The sequence below is a fragment of the Schistocerca piceifrons genome, chromosome 3 (genome assembly GCF_021461385.2).
Source record: "Schistocerca piceifrons isolate TAMUIC-IGC-003096 chromosome 3, iqSchPice1.1, whole genome shotgun sequence".
Taxonomy (NCBI): Eukaryota; Metazoa; Arthropoda; class Insecta; order Orthoptera; family Acrididae; genus Schistocerca; species Schistocerca piceifrons.
Window position 1 is genome coordinate 551,038,405 of NC_060140.1, and position 22,985 is coordinate 551,061,389.

The 22,985-nt window shown below is 39.3% G+C and overlaps 1 protein-coding gene across 4 annotated transcripts in view; it reads left to right on the forward strand.

Annotated features, from left to right (window-relative positions):
• LOC124790073 (supervillin) overlaps positions 1-22,985 on the forward strand; it is a 471,354-nt gene that overhangs the window by 64,468 nt on the left and 383,901 nt on the right. For all 4 annotated transcript variants that reach the window (XM_047257637.1, XM_047257638.1, XM_047257639.1 and 1 more), the window contains 2 exons: positions 15,948-16,184; positions 17,801-17,968. In XM_047257637.1, the coding sequence (XP_047113593.1) occupies positions 15,948-16,184; positions 17,801-17,968 (405 nt within the window). The remainder of the gene's footprint in view (positions 1-15,947; positions 16,185-17,800; positions 17,969-22,985) is intronic.

The following is a 22,985-nucleotide window of genomic DNA, read 5'->3' on the forward strand; positions in this document are numbered from 1 at the left end:
TGCTGGAAGTTCAGACATATGTCTTCTTGCTGTAAATCAGGTGTCACATGTCGCGATTGTGGATGTCCATCACATCCCAATACTCCATTTTCCTGCCTCCCACCTGTGTTAACTGCAGAGCGAGCACCGTTCCCCTTGCTTGCCAGACTGCTGGATTCTCCAGAAAGGAAGGAAAAATCATGGAATACAAGACCCTGGACCAACTGACCTACACTGAGGCTAAGAGGAAATCTGAAAGGCTACGTCCTGTGCACTTGACGTCCTCTTATGCCACAGCTACAACAACAGTTCCAGCCCCATCAGTACAACCATTTATAGTTGGTCTTCAGGGCCACAAGACTACACCTGCCCTGTAGATGGTGGAGGGCATTCCTATCCCTGTTGCTCCTGCACCACATACTTCAGAAGCAATACCCCTCCAGCCATTGGGGACATCTGTCCCCACTTCTCAACTGGAGAAGCATCAGTCTTCTTTGGCTCCTCTTGCTAGGAAGGGATCTCTTGGGTCACTCCTTTCCAAGTTCCTACCAGTGGGAAAGAGGACATCCACCAGTGGCGGAAGTGGCCACAGGCAGCTGTAAAGGTTGGGGAGACTCTGCAGTTATTATAGGGAGACAAAATAGTACAGTAAACAACAATTTAAACAAATGAAACAAAATGCATCAAATAAAACTACTACTACTACTACTACTACTACTACCCTCCAATAAGTCTGTAACTCGGTCTACAATGATCTGGTCACTGGATAGTTCTCAAACTAGTGTATTTCTATTGCTAATGTGCACAAACACGACAGCCAGATGTTGGACATTGAATTCCTTAAATAATTCTTCACTCATTTAAGAGCACTCATGCTTCGTTTACTGCGTGCTGTAGTTGCAGGTAGGGTCAAAACCAAACGCAGGAACTTCATTGTTTCTTCATAAATGGAGTCTAAATCATTGTTGACAATGTACTTCAAGGGGATTCTTCGAGATAAGTGTTTTTTCTCATCAGCGCTTATGTTACACAGTTCATTTTCAAGTTGTTCTTGTTTGAAAAAAAGGATACTATTCTAATAATTGAAGCAGTTTCAACTTAGGGAATTCTTTTTGATAGTTCGGGAAACACTTTTCGTTCAAAAGTTCAACGAACTGAATTTGGGGAAGTCTTCAAACCACCTTTTCATCTGAACAACTTGCAAATCCAGTATCTTGTAAATTAGTGCCCTGAGAGATGTCTTTTGACTGTCACAGAATGATAAGTTGCCATTCAAACACAAGCTGCATTTAATGCATTCATCAACGAATGTTTCCGTTCTTAATTGTTGTAAGTTTCTCAAAACAGTATTTATTTCATCGTGGCAAGCAGTTATACTGACACATTTTGACTGAAGAACATTAAAGAGATGATCAACATAAACAAAGCACCCTTGGTAGAAGCAAAGCAAGTGGACAAACGTAGGATCATCCATCCATCGTTTCATTCCCACAGCACAGCTCAAAGATTCTGGGTCCCACTGAGAGTCTGTATCGTGAAATATATAATTAAAAACACTATATAGCCCTGAGAAATGACTAGATGTTCTTGAAACTGCCCTGGAACGAAAGTTCCAGGCAGTGTTGCTTGCATGTGGCAGTTTAAATCCTTTCTCAGTTAGCAATACAGTTCGGTTTGATGATTTGCTGAAAAACGAATGGAATGCAGTGAGATCACTTACAAACATGCATACGTGTCTATGATTTTGGAGGCATGTAACAGTACCAAATTCAGTTGGTGTGCATAACAATGAATAAACAGCGCATAGGGACAGAACTGCTTCACCAATTGTTGTAGTTCTCTTTATCTGCCCACCATTACTGAAGCACCATCATATGTTTGACTAACCACTTTTCCTTCCACATTCCATTCTTTCAATACTGCATGAATAATGTTTGACAAACCTTCGGCAGTTTTATCTCCAGAAACATCGTAAAATCCAACGAATCTTTCCTCAATTTTGTCTGCAATACAGTACCTGAATATTATACTCATTTGACTCTTGCATGACACGTCTAATGTTTCATAAAACTGAATTGAAATGAAATTGCAGTTCTGAATTTCAGATTTTATTGTCTCATTAACTGCCAGAGTTATCATTTCTATTTCATAATTCTGTATATCTGGAGAAGTTCCTTTAAAGGTTGAAGATGATGACAGATTGTCTCGGATTAACTGCTCTCCTTGATCTAGTAAATCCAAAAATTCCAGATAGTTACCATTGTTGCTGGAGGATTCGTCTTCTCGATGGCTGCGAAAGGCTAGTTCTTGTTCAACAAAGAAATAAAATTGCCTGAATAAGAAAAACCAATACTATTCTGCTGGATGCAACTCGTTTGTTGTATTATTGGTGTCAGACAAGTGGCTTCAGAAATGGGGTGCTCAATTATACTTCTGCCCAATAACTGAAATGATTCTTTGTTCTGCAGGTGACGTTTTGATATCTGATGCTTTTGTGCTTCCCTGTCAAAGTTCTTTATTGTACAAATGCCCTCATTGCATCATTCCTTTTCACAACCAAACAGAAGACATATGTAACAATATAATCTGTTATTAACTGCAGTCACAGTCAGCCAAGCATACTTTTCACACCAGGCTGTCTGAAAAGTGTGTTTTTGTTTAGCTTCACTTAAAACTACACTGAGTATAGAAGTAGGTTGTTTGTCCTTCAGTTCATACATTTTTTCAGACGTTAATGTAGAAAAAGGCATTTTTAATGAAAATTCTATAAGGTTTCAGTTGCTGGCTCACTCATGTTGGCGACACAACGAAAATATGCACTAAAATCACACAAGAATTACTATGAACACAAACTGCGTGAATGTTCACTTCCGTGTTAAAAGCCAGCATAGAAGCGGCAGAGGCTAGCTAGTGCAGCGCACCAGCCTACGTGGAAGAGGGGAAGTGGAGGGGAGCCGGGAATGCCACTAACACTCAGGTGCACACAGCCAGGTAAGGGAAGGGAGGCAGAGACTGGGAGCAGTCGAGTCTCAAGCAGGCAGATACGGGTGCGGCGGCGTGGGCTACAAAACTAATGTCTTCGCAAATTTAGTGCTCTTAGTAGAAATTTATTTGTATTTTTGTTATGAATTACTATTGCATCTTTTTTAAGCACAAATACAGGGGAGACTAAGTCTCAAAGTCTCCCCTCATGCTACGCCACTGATTCTGACGTCCTCCAAGGGCCTAGATGTCACCAGGCCTTCAGACCCAATGGAGATCTATTGCGCAGGTACTCAGTCGGTGGCAGCAGGTGACTCTTAGGTGTCAACACAGGACAGGTCGTGAGTCATGCTTGTGTAGCTCAGTTGGTAGACCACTTGCCCATGAAAGGCAAAGGTCCCGAGTTCAAGTCTCAGTCCGGCACAGTTTTAATCTGCCAGGAAGTTCCATATCAGTGCACACTCTGCTGCAGAGTGAAAATCTCATTTTGCAGGAAGTAGCCATCTGCAATCTATAAAAAGAAAACTGAACTCCGTCTGGCCACTATATCATTCTCAGCCAATAGGCATCATGCGATGCGGGTATGGAAGGGCATGTGGTCCGCACACCGCTCTTCCAGCCATGTCAGTTTACAATACCAGAGGCACTACTTCTCAGTTGAGTAGCTCCTCAGTTTGCCTCACAAGGGCTGAGTGCAGCCCGAAATCTATATTTTCGTCTAAATGGTGGCATATAATTGAACATATTGGTTACACTGATTAATCAACTCCATAAATCTTTCTTTCTTTCTTTTGGGAGATTTTAATGCCCATAACCCCTTGTGCGGTGGCACCATGTTTACTTTCTGAGGTCTAGAATTTACTGTCTCAACTCAACCTCTGCCTCTTCAATACTGAAGCCCCCAACACATTTTAGTGTGGCTCACGGTACATACAAGGCCATTTATTTATCAGTTTGCAGCCCAGAACTTCTCCCATCTATCACTGGATACCCCACAGTGACATGAGTGGAAGTGACCACGTCCCCATCTTCCTGTCATTCCCATGGATGCATACTCAGATGGGCTTTAAACAAGGCAGACTGGGAAGCTTTCATATCTATTGTCACCATTGAATCTCCCCCGCAATGATTGTTTGTGCTGCAAAACGTGTGGTCCCTCATTTCTCAGGGTTCCCCAGGGAAAGACAATGCCTTCTACATCTACATCTATATTTATACTCCGCAAGCCACCCAACGGTGTGTGGCGGAGGGCACTTTACGTGCCACTGTTTTTACCTCCCTTTTCTGTTCCACTCGCATATGGTTTGCGGGAAGAACGACTGTCTGAAAGCCTTCGTGCGCGCTCGAATCTCTCTAATTTTACATTCGTAATCTCCTCGGGAGGTATAAGTAGGGGGAAGCAATATATTCGATACCTCATCCAGAAACGCACCCTCTCGAAACCCGGCGAGCAAGCTACACCGCGATGCAGAGCACCTCTCTTGCAGAGTCTGCCACTTGAGTTTATTAAACATCTCCGTAACGCTATCACGGTTACCAAATAACCCTGTGACGAAACGCGCCGCTCTTCTTTGGATCTTCTCTATCTCCTCCGTCAGACCGATCTGGTACGGATCCCACACTGATGAGCAATACTCAAGTATAGGTCGAACGAGTGTTTTGTAAGCCACCTCCTTTGTTGATGGACTACATTTTCTAAGAACTCTCCCAATGAATCTCAACCTGGTACCCACATTACCAACAATTAATTTTATATGATCATTCCACTTCAAATCGTTCCGTACGCATACTCCCAGATATTTTACAGCAGTAACTGCTAGCAGTGTTTGTTCCGCTATCATATAATCATACAATAAAGGATCCTTCTTTCTATGTATTCGCAATACATTACATTTGTCTATGTTAAGGGTCAGTTGCCACTCCCTGCACCAAGTGCCTATCCGCTGCAGATCCTCCAGCATTTCGCTACAATTTTCTAATGCTGCAACTTCTCTGTATACTACAGCATCATCCGCGAATAGCCGCATGGAACTTCCAACACTATCTACTAGGTCATTTATATATATTGTGAGAAGCAATGGTCCCATAACACTCCCCTGTGGCACGCCAGAGGTTACTTTAATGTCTGTAGATGTCTCTCCATTGATAACAACGTGCTGTGTTCTGTTTGCTAAAAACTCTTCAATCCAGCCACACAGCTGGTCTGACATTCCGTAGGCTCTTACTTTGTTTATCAGTCGACAGTGCGGAACTGTATCGAACGCCTTCCGGGAGTCAAGGAAAATAGCATCTACCTGGGAGCCTGTATCTAACATTTTCTGGGTCTCATGAACAAATAAAGCGAGTTGGGTCTCACACGATCGCTGTTTCCGGAATCCATGTTGATTCCTACAGAGTAGATTCTGTGTTTCCAAAAACGACATGATACTCGAGCAAAAAACATGTTCTAAAATTCTACAACAGATCGACGTCAGAGATATAGGTCTATAGTTTTGCGCATCTGCTCGACGACCCTTCTTGAAGACTGGGACTACCTGTGCTGTTTTCCAATCATTTGGAACCTTCCGTTCCTCTAAAGACTTGCGGTACACGGCTGTTAGAAGGGGGGCAAGTTCTTTCACGTACTCTGTATAGAATCGAATTGGTATCCCATCAGGTCCAGTGGACTTTCCTCTGTTGAGTGATTCCAGTTGCTTTTCTATTCCTTGGACACTTATTTCGATGTCAGCCATTTATTCATTTGTGCGAGGATTTAGAGAAGGAACTGCAGTGCGGTCTTCCTCTGTGAAACAGCTTTGGAAAAAGGTGTTTAGTATTTCAGTTTTACGCGTGTCATCCTCTGTTTCATTGCCATCAAAATCCTGGAGTGTCTGGATATGCTGTTTCGAGCCACTTACTGATTTAACGTAAGACCAGAACTTCCTAGGATTTTCTGTCAAGTCGGTACATAGAATTTTACTTTCGAATTCACTGAATGCTTCACGCATAGCCCTCTTTACGCTAACTTTGACATCGTTTAGCTTCTGTTTGTCTGAGAGGTTTTGACTGCATTTAAACTTGGAGTGAAGCTCTCTTTGCTTTCGCAATAGTTTACTAACTTTGTTGTTGAACCACAGTGGTTTTTTCCCGTCCCTCACAGTTTTATTCGGCACGTACCTGTCTAAAACGCATTTTACGATTGCCTTGAACTTTTTCCATAAACACTCAACATTGTCAGTGTCGGAACAGAAATTTTCATTTTGATCTGTTAGGTAGTCTGAAATCTGCCTTCTATTACTCTTCCTAACAGTTAAACCTTCCTCCCTTTTTTTTATATTCCTATTAACTTCCGTATTCAGGGATGCTGCAGTGGCCTTATGGTGACTGATTCCCTGTTCTGCACATACAGAGTCGAAAAGTTCGGTTCTGTTTGTTATCAGTTGGTCCAAGATGTTATCTTCACGAGTCGGTTCTCTATTTAATTGCTCGAGGTAATTTTCGGATAGTGCACTCAGTATAATGTCACTCGATGCTCTGCCTTAATGGTTGCCGGAAATCGCTGAGACTACTAAAGAGCATAGACGAGCTCTACAGCGATATAAGCGGCACCCATCACTGGAGCAAGTAATAGCTTTTAAATGGCTCTGTGCCCTTGTTCACCAGCTCATAAAAATATGGAAACAGGAGTGTTGGGAGAGGTATGTCTCCACCATTGGGTCACATATCTCGCATTCGCAAGTCTGGTAGAAGATCCAATGTGTATTCAAGTACCAGACCTCAACAGGTGTTCCTTGTATATCCATCAATGAAGAGATATCTACCGACGCAAACACAATTGCAGAGTACTTTGCCGAGCCATATGCTAGTGCCTCTACATCGGAGAATTATCCCATCGCCTTTCATACCTTCAAACAGTGGATGGGAGGAAAACTCCTCTCGTTCACTACTCACCACAGTGAACCTTATAATGCTGCACTTGCTGAGTGGGAGCTCCTCCTCGCCCTTGCGCATTTTCCCGACACAGCTCCTAGGCCAGATTGCATCCACACTCAGGTGATTAAACATCTCTCATTGGACTACATGCGATGTCCATCTTCAACCGGATCTGGATTGATGGTGTTTTCATGACGCAGTGGCGAGCGAGCGGTGTCATTCCAGTGCTCAAACCTGGTAAAAACCCGCTCTATGTGGATAGCTATTGGCCCATCAGCCTCACCAATGTTTTTTGTAAGCTGCTAGAACGCCTGCTGAGTCGGTGGTTGTGTTGGCTCCAGGAGTCCCGGGGCCTACTGGCTCCATGCCAAGGTGATTCTGCAAGGGTCGCTCTACCGCTGATAACTTATTGTCTCTCGAGTCTGCCATCTGAACAGCGTTTTTACCTGTCGCTCCATACTTTCTGTGTCCAAGTTTGTGCCTCCCGTAGTTCCCGCCATATCCAGGAGAATGGGGTCCCACAGGGCTCAGTATTGAGTGTCTCTCTATTTTTAGTAGTCATTAAAGGTCTAGCAGCAGCTGTAGGGCCATCCAACGACTTGCATTTCCTACTGTTGCTCCAGCACTGGTGTGCTGAGCAGCACGTACAGGGAGCCATCCACAAGACACGGTCATGGTCTCTAACCCACGGCTTCCAGTTTCCCGCCATGAAGTTGTGTGTCATGCACTTCCCTCACCATTATGATGAGCCACTCACTGTAATGGGGACATATCAGTTCTTAGGACTGGTTTTTGATGCCCAGTTGACTTGGCTTCCTCATCTTTCAGCTTAAGCGGAAGTGCTGGCAGCATCTCAGTGCCCTCCACTGTCTGAGCAACACCAACTGGGGTGCAGATCAGGTTGAGAGTGGCCCACACTCAGTTGCACTGTCCTACTTTAGCTACCCTGGTACAGAATTATCAGTTAACTGGACTCATTACCATTAGTTTTATCTGACACTGCCTCATAAGTGCTGATATAATTTTACATTTTATACGTGGTGGGGATTATCATTCTATCTAAGTTTTAGTGCATGTCTTTTGTCAGTCTGTGTTCTCTAGCCTAGTGCTTTTAGGCTGGAGGTTCTAATGTGCTGCTGTGCTGCATGCCTGGCTCATCCCTTTTTGTTCTTGTGATCAGCCAGCCTCTCTTGTTTGTAATCCCTTCTACCTGTTTGTTGCGCCGCTCTCTGGTTTTCTCATCTTTATCAATTGTAGTGTTTGTTGCCCTTCTGTAGTTCTTGCAGTTTTCTTTTCTACAGGTTTTGTGCGTGGAATTTTATTCTGTCCCTCATGAACTTGTTTTATAGGAACAAGAGACCATTGACCAAGCAGTTTGGTCCTTCCCTTCTCCCCCCCCCCCCCTTAAACCAACCATCCATATAAGGTATATTTGATAGGAAGAAAAAAACTTCCATGCTTTGTCTATTATCCTCAGTCAAAACATCCTAGTACCAGTTAATCTGTGCTTCAGAAACTCAGACAATGTTTTCTTTACTTTGATAGTGCTGGCATCATTTACAAAGAATTCGTGCCTCCATAGAATTGTAAAGAAGCCAGGGGAATGTTTAAATGCTTGCTTGCTTGCACCTAGTGCAATTTCCTTGCTAAAAAGTAAATCTCACCATTCACCTTTATTCACCAGATCTGTTTGCTTCAGAACTCTCTCTCTAACTGAAATTGAGAAATCACCTTAAGAGTTCAGATGCAACTCAAGGCAAGAAAATAGTTTGGGGGAGGAGTAAAAGTTTGGACATTAAGGGTGTTGGGAAGGCAGTGGATCATTCAGTTTGTTTCGTTCAAATGTGAATTTGAAGACCACCTTCTGATATCTTTTTCAGGTGTCCTAGAGCTCTGTAATCAATTGGTTTTTAGAGCAGAATTTTATTTTCTATTTGTAAGAGGCCTTTGTATTAGTTGCTTTTTTTCAGCTTTTCTTTTACATACTCATAATTAATTCCTGTTATCACATATCTTTTTTAGTTGTTATCTGCTGGCTGTATATTGTTTGCAACGTAATGCGGCAATGTAATGTAGCAATGTGGTTGTGTGATGAAGTGCTTACTAATATTGAATACACTGCAATAGCCTTTTTAGTATATTGCCCTGTGTATTTTGAAAATAGCTGTATTTGGTATACGAGCCTGGAGGATCGATGGGGGTCATAGCCAGTTAAAATTATGATTTTCTAAGAACCCAAAATTCTACCATTATTAAATTAAAAAGCGATCAAGTGATGATCGCTGCATGTCATTAGATAAATCTCAGGTTTTTATGCCTTCTTTGATAGGATATGCCGAGTGCCATGCATTGTTGTACTAAACAGAGACATTAGTTTTACCTTCAGTGCTGAATTCTCTTTGTAAAGGTCAAAAGATTTAAGTTTTAACTTGAATAATGTCTAATCTGATTGTGCTAGTAGCTTCCAGAATGTTATATTTGCTTTAGCGATTATGCATATTAATGGTTTGCATAAAAAAATAATATCTTTTCTGTTCAGTTCCCAAAACCAAAAAGAAAAAAAAAACCTTTTAGTTTGTTTTTTAAAATGGAATCACATCTGATGACAACCATAAATTGATGATGTTGCTTGACCATATGCTAATTTAAATATTTTTTTTAAATGCACATACAAAAATTAACGTGGACCAATCTTCATATGTGAGGTGGTGTTGAGTCACATAAAAAATATTACAATCCTATTAGTGCTCTAACCATATCCAACTCAAAAGGAATAAACAAAAAAAAATCAGAGCAAGTGTTCAGATGTGTTTGAATTCTTAAGGGACCAAACTGCTGGGGTCATCGGTCCCCAGACTTGCACACTACTTAAACTAACTTATGCTAAGAACACCACACACACCCATGCCTGAGGGAGGACTCGAACCTCGGGCGGGAGGGGCTGCACACTCCGTGACATGGCGCCTCTAACCGCGCAGCTCAGAGCAAATCCTATCATTAAAAAAAATAAAAAATAAAAAAAAGACTTTTCCCCTTTTCAGGTGTTGATTTCTAACTTGCACTCAGCTGTCTTAAACTTACTTCACAAAATATTTTACAAATTAGACACTCACATCAACATCTGAGATTTGAAGCATGCACCTTCATGTACCTTACCATATTTTAACATAAAAGCCCAGAACATGATACATCATTGTGCCTGACATGCTGGCACAGGATTAACTCTCATGAATTTCATCACACAGTCACCCATATGGATGAAGTAATACCACTTTGATCTTTACAGTAGTCTTGACAATAACAGCCTTAAAATCTTCTTGTTGTTATTGCTAGAAACCTTTCTATCACCTCTGCACTCTCAAGCAATGTTGTGCAACATCACATTATAACCTGCAAATAATATAGGCTACATTAGAATACACAGTTGTGTCAGTTACGCAAATTTTTTCAGAAAAAAATCATTAATCTGCAGCTTGATGTATTGATGGGTGGACATGTGCAAAAAAATATGGATTGAGATCTGTAGGTGAAACTGTTATTGCAGACTATCTGATCTTTCTGTTTCTCATATTGTCTCTGTGGGTATAACAAGCCATTCTCACCAGGAGTTTTGTTTCTTCTGTTTTAATACCTCACTTCTCCTTTCTCTTCTGACCCAAAATTTCATACATGTCAAACACCACTACTTCATAAAGTTTTAAGTATGTGTTTTAATTTTTTTAAATTTTTTTGTTGGTAACCTTCATAATGGAACATACCAGTTGCAGTTTATTTGATTTATTTCTCAGCTCATCGATTTAATCTAGGACATCAATTATTTGTAAATAGTTAAGTGATGTGCTAACCTGCTCAGTTACGGTATTGCCAATTATGGTCTTTGAAGAATGGGTATTTCCTCTTGAATATCATCACCTTAGGCTTGTTGAAAGATGTCTGTAGGTCATTACGTACTACTGAGTTGGTCCATGTCAATATGTGAACAATATCATTGCCACAGTTGGGCACTGAGATAAATTCAGTGGTGTCAGATGAACACTTGTGCCGGACCATGACTTGAACCCAGATTTCCCACTTTAGTTGAGTGGTCACATTAACTGATTTGGCCATCCAGATACACTTCCCATCAAACTCAGATGCTTGCTTTGTCAACAATGGTGTGAGTGTCTGTATCAAAACTCCTTGTGACTTCTTTTATATGGTACAGACAGCCCTTCGCTTATATTATTGTGCCTTGAAACTTTTTCAAGTGCTTTTCTGTAGTCAGCAAATAGCATATGGGTTTCTAAGTTGAACATTTCTCTCTTCTGGATTCATTGTTTTAATATTAATAAACCGTAATCTTTCAATATCAATACACAGTAGCTACAGAAGCATCCTTTTGTGAAACCATGCTGTTCTTCTGCCAGAAGGGGCTCAATCCACTTCTTAAAAAATTGTTACAGACTTATATGATGTAGTTATTAGACTGACATTCCAGTGATTGCCACATTCATTCTTTTAGTTTTTTTCAGAAATGGATATCATTTCTGAGCTTGCTCACTCTTCAGGGATTTTCTACATGCTCCAGCATACCATAAGGATATTTAATAAACTGGTTTCTGCATATTTAATGAGCTCTATTAAAATTTTTGCAGACCTGAATATTCTTATTTTTCATAATTTAGTGGTGACATTGATTCTAGAAATGTCAGCAGAATATACATTCGGCCTATTGTTTCTGGATTCATTGTTAGGCTGGATCTTATTTTTGGGATATAACATCAGAATATTGTAGCCCCATGGGAGAAGCTCCATAATGCTGTGTGTAGGAACAGGACAAAATCATTTTGTTTCATAGTTAATATTCATGTTTCTGTATTATTTTTACTGATTTTGGTGTTACTTTCTGATTGCTTATTTTTGAAACACCATACCGTCCGATTTTGTCTTTATTTTATTATTTATTGGTGTTAAGTTGAAAATATACCAATAAGTTACAAGGGGGAGTGAAACAAAGACAACAAAAGTGTAATTAAAAATCAAAATTTCATACTATAGTTTTGTAATTTGACAGTACTCTTACCAAAGCTGTAAGGAATGCCCTACATGTGGCAGCTTACTACAGACAAGTGAAACATGGTCAAAGTACCATTTCGAAATGGTTGCCACACTTGCGACATGAACCAACGAAGGGCAGCATTCTGTCATAATGTTTTCTGGCCAATGAAGTTATGTAGCCTATTGAAATCCATCAGTTAATGAATGTTCATTATGTTCATGCTTGTCTATCACTGTAGTAAGTTTATGAGTGAAGTAGAAAGTTTGGAAATGCCGCAACTTCTGTGATATATGCTCAGTGCATGGGTAAGGCCATCGGAGTCTACTGCAGCAGTTGAAGCCATTGTGATAGAAAATCACCATGTGATGATGGATGAAATAGACACACATCTGAAAATTGGATGTGACTCAGCACATCACACCATTCTTGAGGTGCTCAAGTTTCACAAAATGTGTGCTAGATGAGTGCTATGGCAGCTCACTCCTGATCTGAAACAGTGACTTGGTGGTGTTTGTAAAGAACTCTTGTGGCACTTTGGAGAAGAAAACGATGGCTACTTGGAGAGAATTGTTATGGGATATGAAACCTGGGTAGATTACAGCCAACCTGAAACAGAGAGAGCATGCAAGAAATGGCACCAGTCCTCATCAACAAAACCAAGAAGTTGCAGGTGTTGCCATGTGCAGAAAAGGCTTTGCTGACACACTTTTGGATGAAACTGGTGTAGTTGTGGAACACATGGAACACAGCATGACTAGGGGAAACACCATCACTAGTGTTTCATGTTCTAATAAGTTAAAAAATCAGATTTGGCCTGCCGTAAGATCAAAGTGATATGGACTTCAGACTGCAGGTGTCATTTTGCAACAAGAGACTGCTGAGCCTCCTACTGCCCATGCATCGCTTGCAACCATTGATGACCTGCACCTCAATAACCTGCCACATCCACCATACTTACGAAACCTCCCACTGACTGATTACAACATTTTGAAACAAACAGTCTTGGTGCAGAGTTGTAATTATTATTTATTTATCCGTGACACATATCAACTGATACAGGCATCTTCAGATTGCCTGCTATTAGATGGTGTTAGGCACATAGGATACTGAGCACACACAACATCCCAGCAAACAGTCACCTCGTCAAATGATCAGAAACATTGTGTGGTGGTGTCCTTTGTTAAGGCATGCAATGCAGACCAGTGAACGGAAAATAAGATCAGCTCTACATGGGTCTGCCACCATGTAAACATGTGGGAGGTGTAGTTGCTCTTAGTCAGCTTATAGTTTCTTCATTGTCTATTACGGGTCAGTATACCATCCCCACTATAGATTGGAAAAAGTGATTACCACACATCTGGACCACTCAGACCGCTAATGGGCAGAAAGTAATTTCGTTACAATGGAGAGCTGCAGCAGGTGGTGCACGAGTGTCTGCGTACACGACCAAAAGAGTCCCAATGTGGGCAGGAAGTGTTGAACATCAAGGAGACTGTTGACCAAAAGGGTCCCAACACAGGCAGGACGTGTTGAACTTCAAGGAGACTGTTGAAAAAAATGATACACGTGTGTTCCAGTTTTGTTCACAATAAAAGAAAAACCTCCCCCTCATGCATTATACAGATATTGTAGACAAAACTATCAATATCATTAAAAAATGTGTCCTTTAAACCCATTAAATTTAATCATTCAAAGAAAAAATACTCACAGTTAAAAGTTTTTCAAAAGAAAGCATTGCAGTAACTTAAGAGGTATATTTGGAGACCTTATGCACTCCACCTCTTAACGTTACACTATAGTGTGAAAACAGCCACCTGGTGTCAAAATTAGAACACAGAAGACAAACTGCCTTCAGCACAACACCAGACATTTGACAATGTTCACATATTTTGCTAACGTGGAACATTGCTTTTCCACTAAATTAAGAGAGTATATAAATACCTTCGGAATATCTTACATAGCTGAGAGCTACCACTCTACGTACCCCGTACATCATGTCATCATTAATAGAGTTAACAGTTGTGGGACCATGGACACAGACTTAGATGGATCTGTGACCAAGATCTCTTGTGGTGAGTTTCGTTATTTTGGTCATATCTTCCTGAAGTATTCACACATTCATATTTCTCAAAATCGTGCTGGTTTAATACCCAGAAATTCATTTTTCTGCGGTAATGAAGAAATCTTCACTTTTAACTTTGAATACAAGTAGTGGTTTTTTCCAGCCATGTCAGATTCCCAGTATTTTGATTTTTATGCAATAAGTCAGACCAAAAAATGACAACATTTGGAGATATCTGTGATGGGGTTCTTCAAGTAAACTGCACCTTTTTACAGTAAGCAATTATAAATATGAAAATCATCAAACATGGCAATTTATCTTCACAGATACATAAACATGCTCAGTTCAGTTTATCAACCACTCCCTACATGGCACATGACACCAAGAATGTTTACTTCAATATGTATTCAATGTTTCATTATATTGTAAATGAGATTTGTGGTGACAGTGTAGTCTGTTGTGTAGACGGGTGCCTAGGTTTGATTCAAATGTGCTTGGACACTACTTCTAATTACATTTTTGCAAAATTTAAGTGCAGCATTTCCTGTTTTTAATATTTGTGCTTACATACTATGAAAATATATAGTTTGATTTATGTGCCATATTAAAGATATCTCACAAATGTCATTTTTCTGTATTATTGATTTTGCAAAAGTGTTAGGAAATGTCACGACTAAAACTGTTACTGGAATAGAGTGTGTTTGAAGTAGGGTGTGTTTGTTTCATGTCACATTTATAGCCATGTTATTTATGTGGGAAATCAATAGTCATTTTAAGATTATACACAATTCTCAGAGTTGAGGAAAAAAGTCAAACTCCAGTTTCAGCATTCAGTAACTACCGGTTACCATTAGCAATAAACTGCAGCTCTCAGTTTTACCACATTTTCACACCAGAATGGTAAAAAGGCCAAATTTTGAGACATTTTGTAAACACTGCCAATTTCACATTCTTTTACTAAGAATTAGATTTTGCTTTATTGTGTGTGCGAAATTTTCGTGTCCCTATCTATAGGATGGTACTTTTAATATGCTGTATCAAAAGGATTTGGTAGTTCAGAATGTGGTTGTAGTGTCACATGGAACTGCTTGTATGGCAGGAAAATATCAAAAAGTGAAGGCAGTTGTGAGACTGGCTGTTAATTTATGAAGTAAAGATAGTTTCATAACAGGTACATTTACCATTACTGCCTAAAACTTAGAGGGAGAAAGGGAGGGAGGAGGAGGGGGGAGGGAGGGGGAGGAGGGAGGGAAAGAGAGAGAGAGAGAGAGAGAGAGAGAGAGAGAGAGAGAGAGAAATATTTTAATAAAAAAATTCAGACAAGATGCTACTAACTTGTTAAGTGTATTCTCCTACAAAGGGAATATTTACAATGTCATTTATAAGCAAATGTTTCGAGTGGCTCTGCTGAGACACACACAGGTTATTTCAGGTGAAAATTCACACACATCAATAAGTGATCTTAGTAGAAATGTGTGCTTTATGCTCAGTGTGTGTGTGTGTGTGTGTGTGTGTGTGTGTGTGTGTGTGTGTGTGTGTGTTTGTAGCTTGTGGACTTGGATGTTATCATGCTAACCAGAGGTGGTGTCAATATTTTTCCTCCTCTTGCTCACAGGCATTAAAAAAAACATGTGAAATTTAGTCATTATTTGAACTTCTTGCACCCAGTCATAAATCTTTTAATTATCTTCACAAATAATAATTTGCTGGAGGAGTGGTGATAATCTTGGAAACTGTTGGAATAAGGGTAAAAATTATGTTCATGGAAGGCTTCTGATCACATACCAACTGCATCACTGTCTGGTACATTTGTGAAGGACATTAGCTCTAAATGTTCACTATAATGTATAGAGTCCTCTTACGTTAATTAATTTTTATTTTGTACTTTACTCTTTTGTTTTGTGTTATATTTTTTGAGTTTTTTCTTTCAATTGCATGATTTTTCTTTTGGTCCTACAACTCTTACGAATGTAGATGGTAATGAGGACGATCCATCTAAGTTAAGTCTGAGTGAGCGTATCCGACTATTCAATCAGAAGATAAAGGATGAGCAAACAGTGAAGCAACCTGAATTGGGCCCACGTGTTACTGTTAAACGCACAGCCCGCTTCAAGACGCAGCCTGTCACCAATGAGGAAGTGGAAATTGCTCAGAAGAAGATTTCTAACCTTGCTGCCAGCTTTGCAAAACCACCAGATCCAGATAAATTAGGTGTGGAACATTGAACTTGCTTCAACAGTTCATTTATTCATTTATATTAAAAAAATCGATTTTTTTATTATTTTCTTGGAGGCAAGAAAGTTGCTGGTAACAACTAACCAAAAAGTTAATTATAGTTTGTAATTGCTAGACACACTTAAGAAAGTATTCAATAATTTGTTATATGAAATTAAACTAATAACTTGATTTTTCATGCCTCAGTGAATGGGGATAACACGGGTAACAACTATTTGAAACATCGTTAGATTTTGATACTGTTTTAAGACTTGGAATTACTTTATTTTGGTATGAGGCTAAGCATGTTTGAGATCGGTGTCTTTAGATAGACTTGCAACTTCAGCTGTTTTGGTTTGGCTTACATCTTCAAGCGATCTAATTTCTTTGCTAATATGAACTAATTTTGTAGCCTTTTGTCTGTTATGTTTATTATGAGCATAAAATCTAACTTCATTGCTTCTGATTTCCGTTTGTTTTTTAAGTGCATGGTGATGGTAGCATATAGTTGCTGCTGTTTCAGAAAACAGTAACTTTAAATGTAATAATTGAATATGAATGACTGATAAGTCAAGTTTGTTACTGTAGCCTCCTGCATGCTACAGTTTTAATGTTAACTGGAATTAAATGATGCAAATAAAATGTTTTTTTGGACAGTGATATTTCTCAAGGCAGGTTACTTGTCGTATAAACGAGAAAATATTTTATCAAAATTTCGAGAAATTTAACTGTTGCTCTAAAACTTATAATGCAGGTAAATAAACTCTTGACAGAAATTATGATTGATTTTTGTATGTGGCACATGGCTTGTAGTGTTCACTGGAACTTTTGTACATAAATGATTGTATCGCAGTTGTGTCTGTAAGAAAGCACATGGAGGTGAATCCAAGGCAGCAGTTCTGGGCTTTGATGTAGTAAACTGTCGTTTTTGAAAACAGTAAAAATACACAAAACATGCACATTTATTTGAAATACGTGTGTCGTAATCATAGTAAACGTGAAAGCCCACAGAGATATGATGAGAGTGAATTATGTCTGTCTTTTGGACAAATTATTAGCAAATATTGATCTGTACTTATCATTTATAGATGATATATATATTATATTTTTGGCTAGGAGACCCCATCTGAGGTTATTTGGCTGCCTAGTGCAAGTCTTTTCATTTGACACCGTTTCGGCAACTTTGAAGTCAATGATGAGAAAATGGTGATAAGCACAAGACCCAGTCCCTGAGTGGATAAAAACTCCAACCTGGCTGGTATTTGAGACAGGTCTGCCTACATGGCAGTGAGACACACTGACCACTCAGTTACAGAGGTGGACAATCATTTGTAGATGCATATGATAGACTACATGAATGATAACTATTTACAGCAATAACAGGTAGCCTGCAGAATGGAGATATACATTATTCACAACATGTATTGTTCTCAAAATGTTAACCTCCTTGACAAGCTACTCTATACACTTTATTACAGACCATCCAATGCCCTGCGTGTTGATACAAAGTTTCCAGTGAACTTTAACACTTGCTTTTGTATCGATCCAGTAGTCATTTCAGCCATAATCATCTTGCTTAGTTCATACATAATAAAAAGGTTTTGGTGTTGTAGGAGGTTTATCCATTCGAGCTGCTCGAGAGAAGATTTATGAACATGCTGCAAATATCTTAACAAAATCAAGTTCTGCATCTCGCCTTGGACAACATCCTACATCTAGCAGAGATGTCTCACCCACAAGACCTCAGCTTGGTTTTCCAGAGAGTGAAACAAAACCAAGAGGTAACAGGTCTTCAGAAACCTCATTTATTGTTTTGGATTTTCCCTTTCATGTGTATTTTCAATGCAGCCAAATCAAATCAAGCTAAAATTTAGAAACGAAAATGGTAGACCAATTTTGAAGAAATTTGATGTACAATTTATTTCATGAAATAGTCTTTGAATACTGTGATAAGACTTTGTTAAATTAAGTTAATATCACTCATATCGGGTGATGGTATTGCTGTTCTTCCAAGCTGTCACATATAACTGAGTAAAGAAATTTTACTTTTCTGCTTTTTCCTGTGTTAGTCTCTTGAAATTAAGGTCGTTAAAAACACTTGAAGTACCTTATTTAATTAATGATGCTAAAGCACACCAACTTTGACCTATCCCAAGTAATCGCTGTTCTTTTCATCTGAAAAATTCTCTCTCCTTGGTCCGTAACTGCAACAGCTTTACCTACATGATTCAGATTGGATCCAAAAATCCTATTTGATCCATAAAAGTTACGAGAGAAGTGGAATTCTGTTCGGTATCTCTCTTTTTACACATTTGGGAAAAGAGAGAATGAGAATCAGTAAGACTCATTGTGTGACTGCGGTAAGACTCATTGTGTGACTGCGGTCAGAGATATTTCTAGAGGGAGAATAATAATCCTGAAATAAAGTCTTTGAGCTTTTCTAACAGAGTACCCAAAGTACTTATAGCAGTCATGTTGGATTATATAAATCTGATGTGCTAATTCAGTAAATGAAACAGGCAAAAAGGAATACAAATGTCTCAAAAATGAGATTGACAGGAAGTGCAAAATGGATAAGGAGGGATGGCTAGAGGACAAATGTAAGGATGTAGAGGATTATCTCACTAGGGGTAAGATAGATACTGCCTACAGGAAAATTAAAGAGACCTTTGGAGAAAAGAGAACCACTTGTATGAATATCAAGAGCTCAGATGGAAACCCAGTTCTAAGCAAAGAAGGGAAAGCAGAAAGGTGGAAGGAGTATATAGAGGGTCTATACAAGGGTGATGTGCTTGAGGACAATATTATGGAAATGGAACAGCATGTATATGAAGATGAAATAGGAGATACGATACTGCGTGAAGAGTTTGATAGAGCACTGAAAGACCTGCGTCGAAACAATGCCCCAGGAGTAGACAACATTCCATCAATACTACTGACGGCCTTGGCAGAGCCAGTCCTAACAAAACTCTACCATCTGGTGAGCAAGATGTATGAGACAGGCGAAATACCATCAGACTTTAAGACGAATATAATAATTCCAATCCCAGAGGAAGCAGGTGGTGACAGATGTGAAAATTACTGAACAATCAGTTCAATAAGTCACGGATGCAAAATACTAACGTGAATTCATTACAGACGAATGGAAAAACTGGTAGAAGCTGGCCTCGGGGAAGATCAGTTTGGATTCCGAAGAAATATTCGAACACATGAGGCAATACTGACCCTATGACTTACCTTAGAAGCTAGATTAAGGAAACGCAAACCTACGTTTCTAGTATTTGTAGACTTAGAGAAAGCTTTTGACAATGTTGACTGGAATACTCCCTTTCAAATTCTGAAGGTGGCAGGGGTAAAATACAGGGAGCGAAAGGCTATTTACAATTTGTACAGAAACCAGGTGGCAGTTAAGAGTTGAGGGACATGAAAGGGAAGCAGTGGTAGGGAAGGGAGTGAGACAGGGTTGTAGCCTCTCCCCGATGTTATTCAATCTGTATATTGAGCAAGCAGTAAAGGAAACAAAAAAAAAAAAAAAAAATTGGGGTAGGTATTAAAGTCCATGGAGAAGAAATAAAAACTTTGAGGTTCGTCGATGACATTGTAATTCTGTCAGAGACAGCAAAGGACTTGGAAGAGCAGTTGAACGGAATGGACAGTGTCTTGAAAGGAGGATATAAGATGAACATCAACAAAAGCAAAACGAGGATAATGGAATGTAGTCGAGTTAACTCGGGTGATGATGAGGGAATTAGATTAGGAAATGAGACACTTAAAGTAGTAAAGGAGTTTTGCTATTTGGGGAGCAAAATAACTGATGATGGTCAAAGTAGAGAGGATATAAAATGTAGACTGGCAATGGCAAGGAAAGCATTTCTGAAGAAGAGAAATTTGTTGACATCGAGTATAGATTTAAGTGTCAGGAAGTCGTTTCTGAGAGTATTTGTATGGAGTGTAGCCATGTATGGAAGTGAAACATGGACAATAAATAGTTTGGAGAAGAAGAGAATAGAAGCTTTCGAAATGTGGTGCTACAGAAGAATGCTGAAGATTAGATGGGTAGATCACATAACTAATGAGGAGGTATTGAATAAGATTGGGGAGAAGAGAAGTTTGTGGCACAACTTGACTAGAAGAAGGGATCGGTTGGTAGGACATGTTCTGAGGCATCAAGGGATCACCAATTTGGTATTGGAGGGCAGCGTGGAGGGTAAAAATCGTAGAGGGAGACCAAGAGGTGAATACACTAAACAGATTCAGAAGGATGTAGGTTGCAGTAGGTACTGGGAGATGAAGCAGCTTGCACAGGATAGAGTAGCATGGAGAGCTGCATCAAACCAGTCTCAGGACAACAACAACAACAACAACAACATTTGTGTGATGTGGCAGTTGCAAAATGGTCGCGAGCGAATATCAAGATTTGCTTATAACAACACTCGTATGGATACTCACAACAAAATATTATGCACGGGTCGCTTTTTCCTCACAGGGAAAAAGAGGCAATTATCATTAAAAAGAAAACTGTTAGAAAACACAATTAAATAATTATAATCCAGGTCAGCAAACTGTCTGCCATCCATTTGTGCTGGTGACTATTTTGAAGGACAGTAACAGGTGCAAACATGTAACTCTTTTGTATCAGTTGTGAATAAATAGTTGTGACTATTAAGTTCCAACCCTCGTATGTACAGTATTTAACAATCGTTTCTGAGCATTGCTGGTGAATTAAATAAAAATTTAGTTTCTACAAGGTATTATATAACTTTCTTGCCAAATGCCTTTCCGAGATTGATGTCTGAAATACTCCTCTGTGATACAGACAAGGAGGAGGCTGACTCAATAATTAAATCACTGAAGACTAAGGACTCTCATTGTTATGATGGCGTGCCTAGCAGAGTATTATACTACTGTGCTGCACATGTTAGCCCTGTATTTAGCTATATTTGCAATTTTCCATTTGGGAATGGTCAGTTTCCTGAACACTTTATAAAAAGGGATAATGTAGACAATTTTAGACCAATTTCTGTACCATCAGTGTTTGCTAAAATTATTAAAAAGGCTGTGTATGTAAGGGTAATTGATCATTTTATAGTATACGATTTGCTATCAAATGTACAGTTCGACTTCAGAAGTTGTTTAGTAACTGAAAATGCTTTATACTCTTTTCTCTGTGAGGTACTGGATGGGTTCAACAAAAGGTTTCGAATGCTAGGCATATTTTTTGCTTTAACTATGGCATTTGATTGTGTTGATTACAAATATTGCTCCAGAAGTATGACCATTACAGAATGTGGGGAGTAGCTCACAATTGGTTCACCTCTTACATTAGTGGCAGACAGCAAAAGGTCATTATTCCCACTATTGAGAATGGCTGTGATGTGGGGATCAGTGTTGGTACCACTCCTGTCCCTCATTTATGTAAATGATATGCACTCTAGTATTACAGGTAACTCTCAAATATTTCTGTTTGCTGATGACACTAGCTTGGTAATAAATGATATAGTGTGCAACATTGGCTCGGTTTCAGATAGCACAGTTCATGATCTAAGTTCATGGCTTGTAGAAAATAAACTAACGCTGAATTACAGTAAGACTCAGTTTTTACAGTTTCCAACACATAATTCAATAAAACCTGATGTTTTAATTTCACAGAATGTGCATGATTAGTGAAACTGAGAGTTCAAATTTCTAGGAGTTCAGATAGTAGTAACTGTCATGGAAAGCCCATTTTTTAATCTTGTTCAAAGACTTAATGCTGCCATTTTTATTATTCGAATGGTATCTGAAGTGAGTGATCATTCAACATGAAAATTAGTCTACTTTGCTTATTTTCATTCGCTTATGTCGTATGGTATTATATTTTGGGGTAATTCTTCCCATCCTAAAAGGCTATCTATATATATATATAGATAGCCTTTTAGGATGGGAAGAATTACCCCAAAATATAATACCATACGACATAAGCGAATGAAAATAAGCAAAGTAGACTAATTTTCATGTTGAATGATCACTCACTTCAGATACCATTCGAATAATAAAAATGGCAGCATTAAGTCTTTGAACAAGATTAAAAAATGGGCTTTCCATGACAGTTACTACTATCTGAACTCCTAGAAATTATATATATATATATATATATATATATATATATATATATATATATATATATATATATATATATATAATAGAGGGAAACATTCCACGTGGGAAAAATATATCTAAAAAGAAAGATGATGAAACTTACCAAACAAAAGCGCTGGCAGGTCGATAGACACACAAACAAACACAAACATACACACAAAATTCTAGCTTTCGCAACCAATGGTTGCCTCGTCAGGAAAGAGGGAAGGAGAAGGAAAGACAAAAGGATATGGGTTTTAAGGGAGAGGGTAAGGAGTCATTCCAATCCCGGGAGCGGAAAGACTTACCTTAGGGGGAAAAAAGGACAGGTATACACTCGCACACACACACATATCCATCCACACATACACAGACACAAGCAGACATTTGTAAAGGCAAAGAGTTTGGGCAGAGATGTCAGTCGGGGCAGATGTACAGAGGCAAAGATGAAGTTGAAAGACAGGTGAGGTATGAGCGGCGGCAAATTGAAATTAGAAATTAGCGGAGATTGAGGCCTGGCGGATAGCGAGAAGAAAGGATATGCTGAAGGGCAAGTTCCCATCTCCGGAGTTCTGACAGGTTGGTGTTAGTGGGAAGTATCCAGATAACCCGGACAGTGTAACACTGTGCCAAGATGTGCTGGCCGTGCACCAAGGCATGTTTAGCCACAGGGTGATCCTC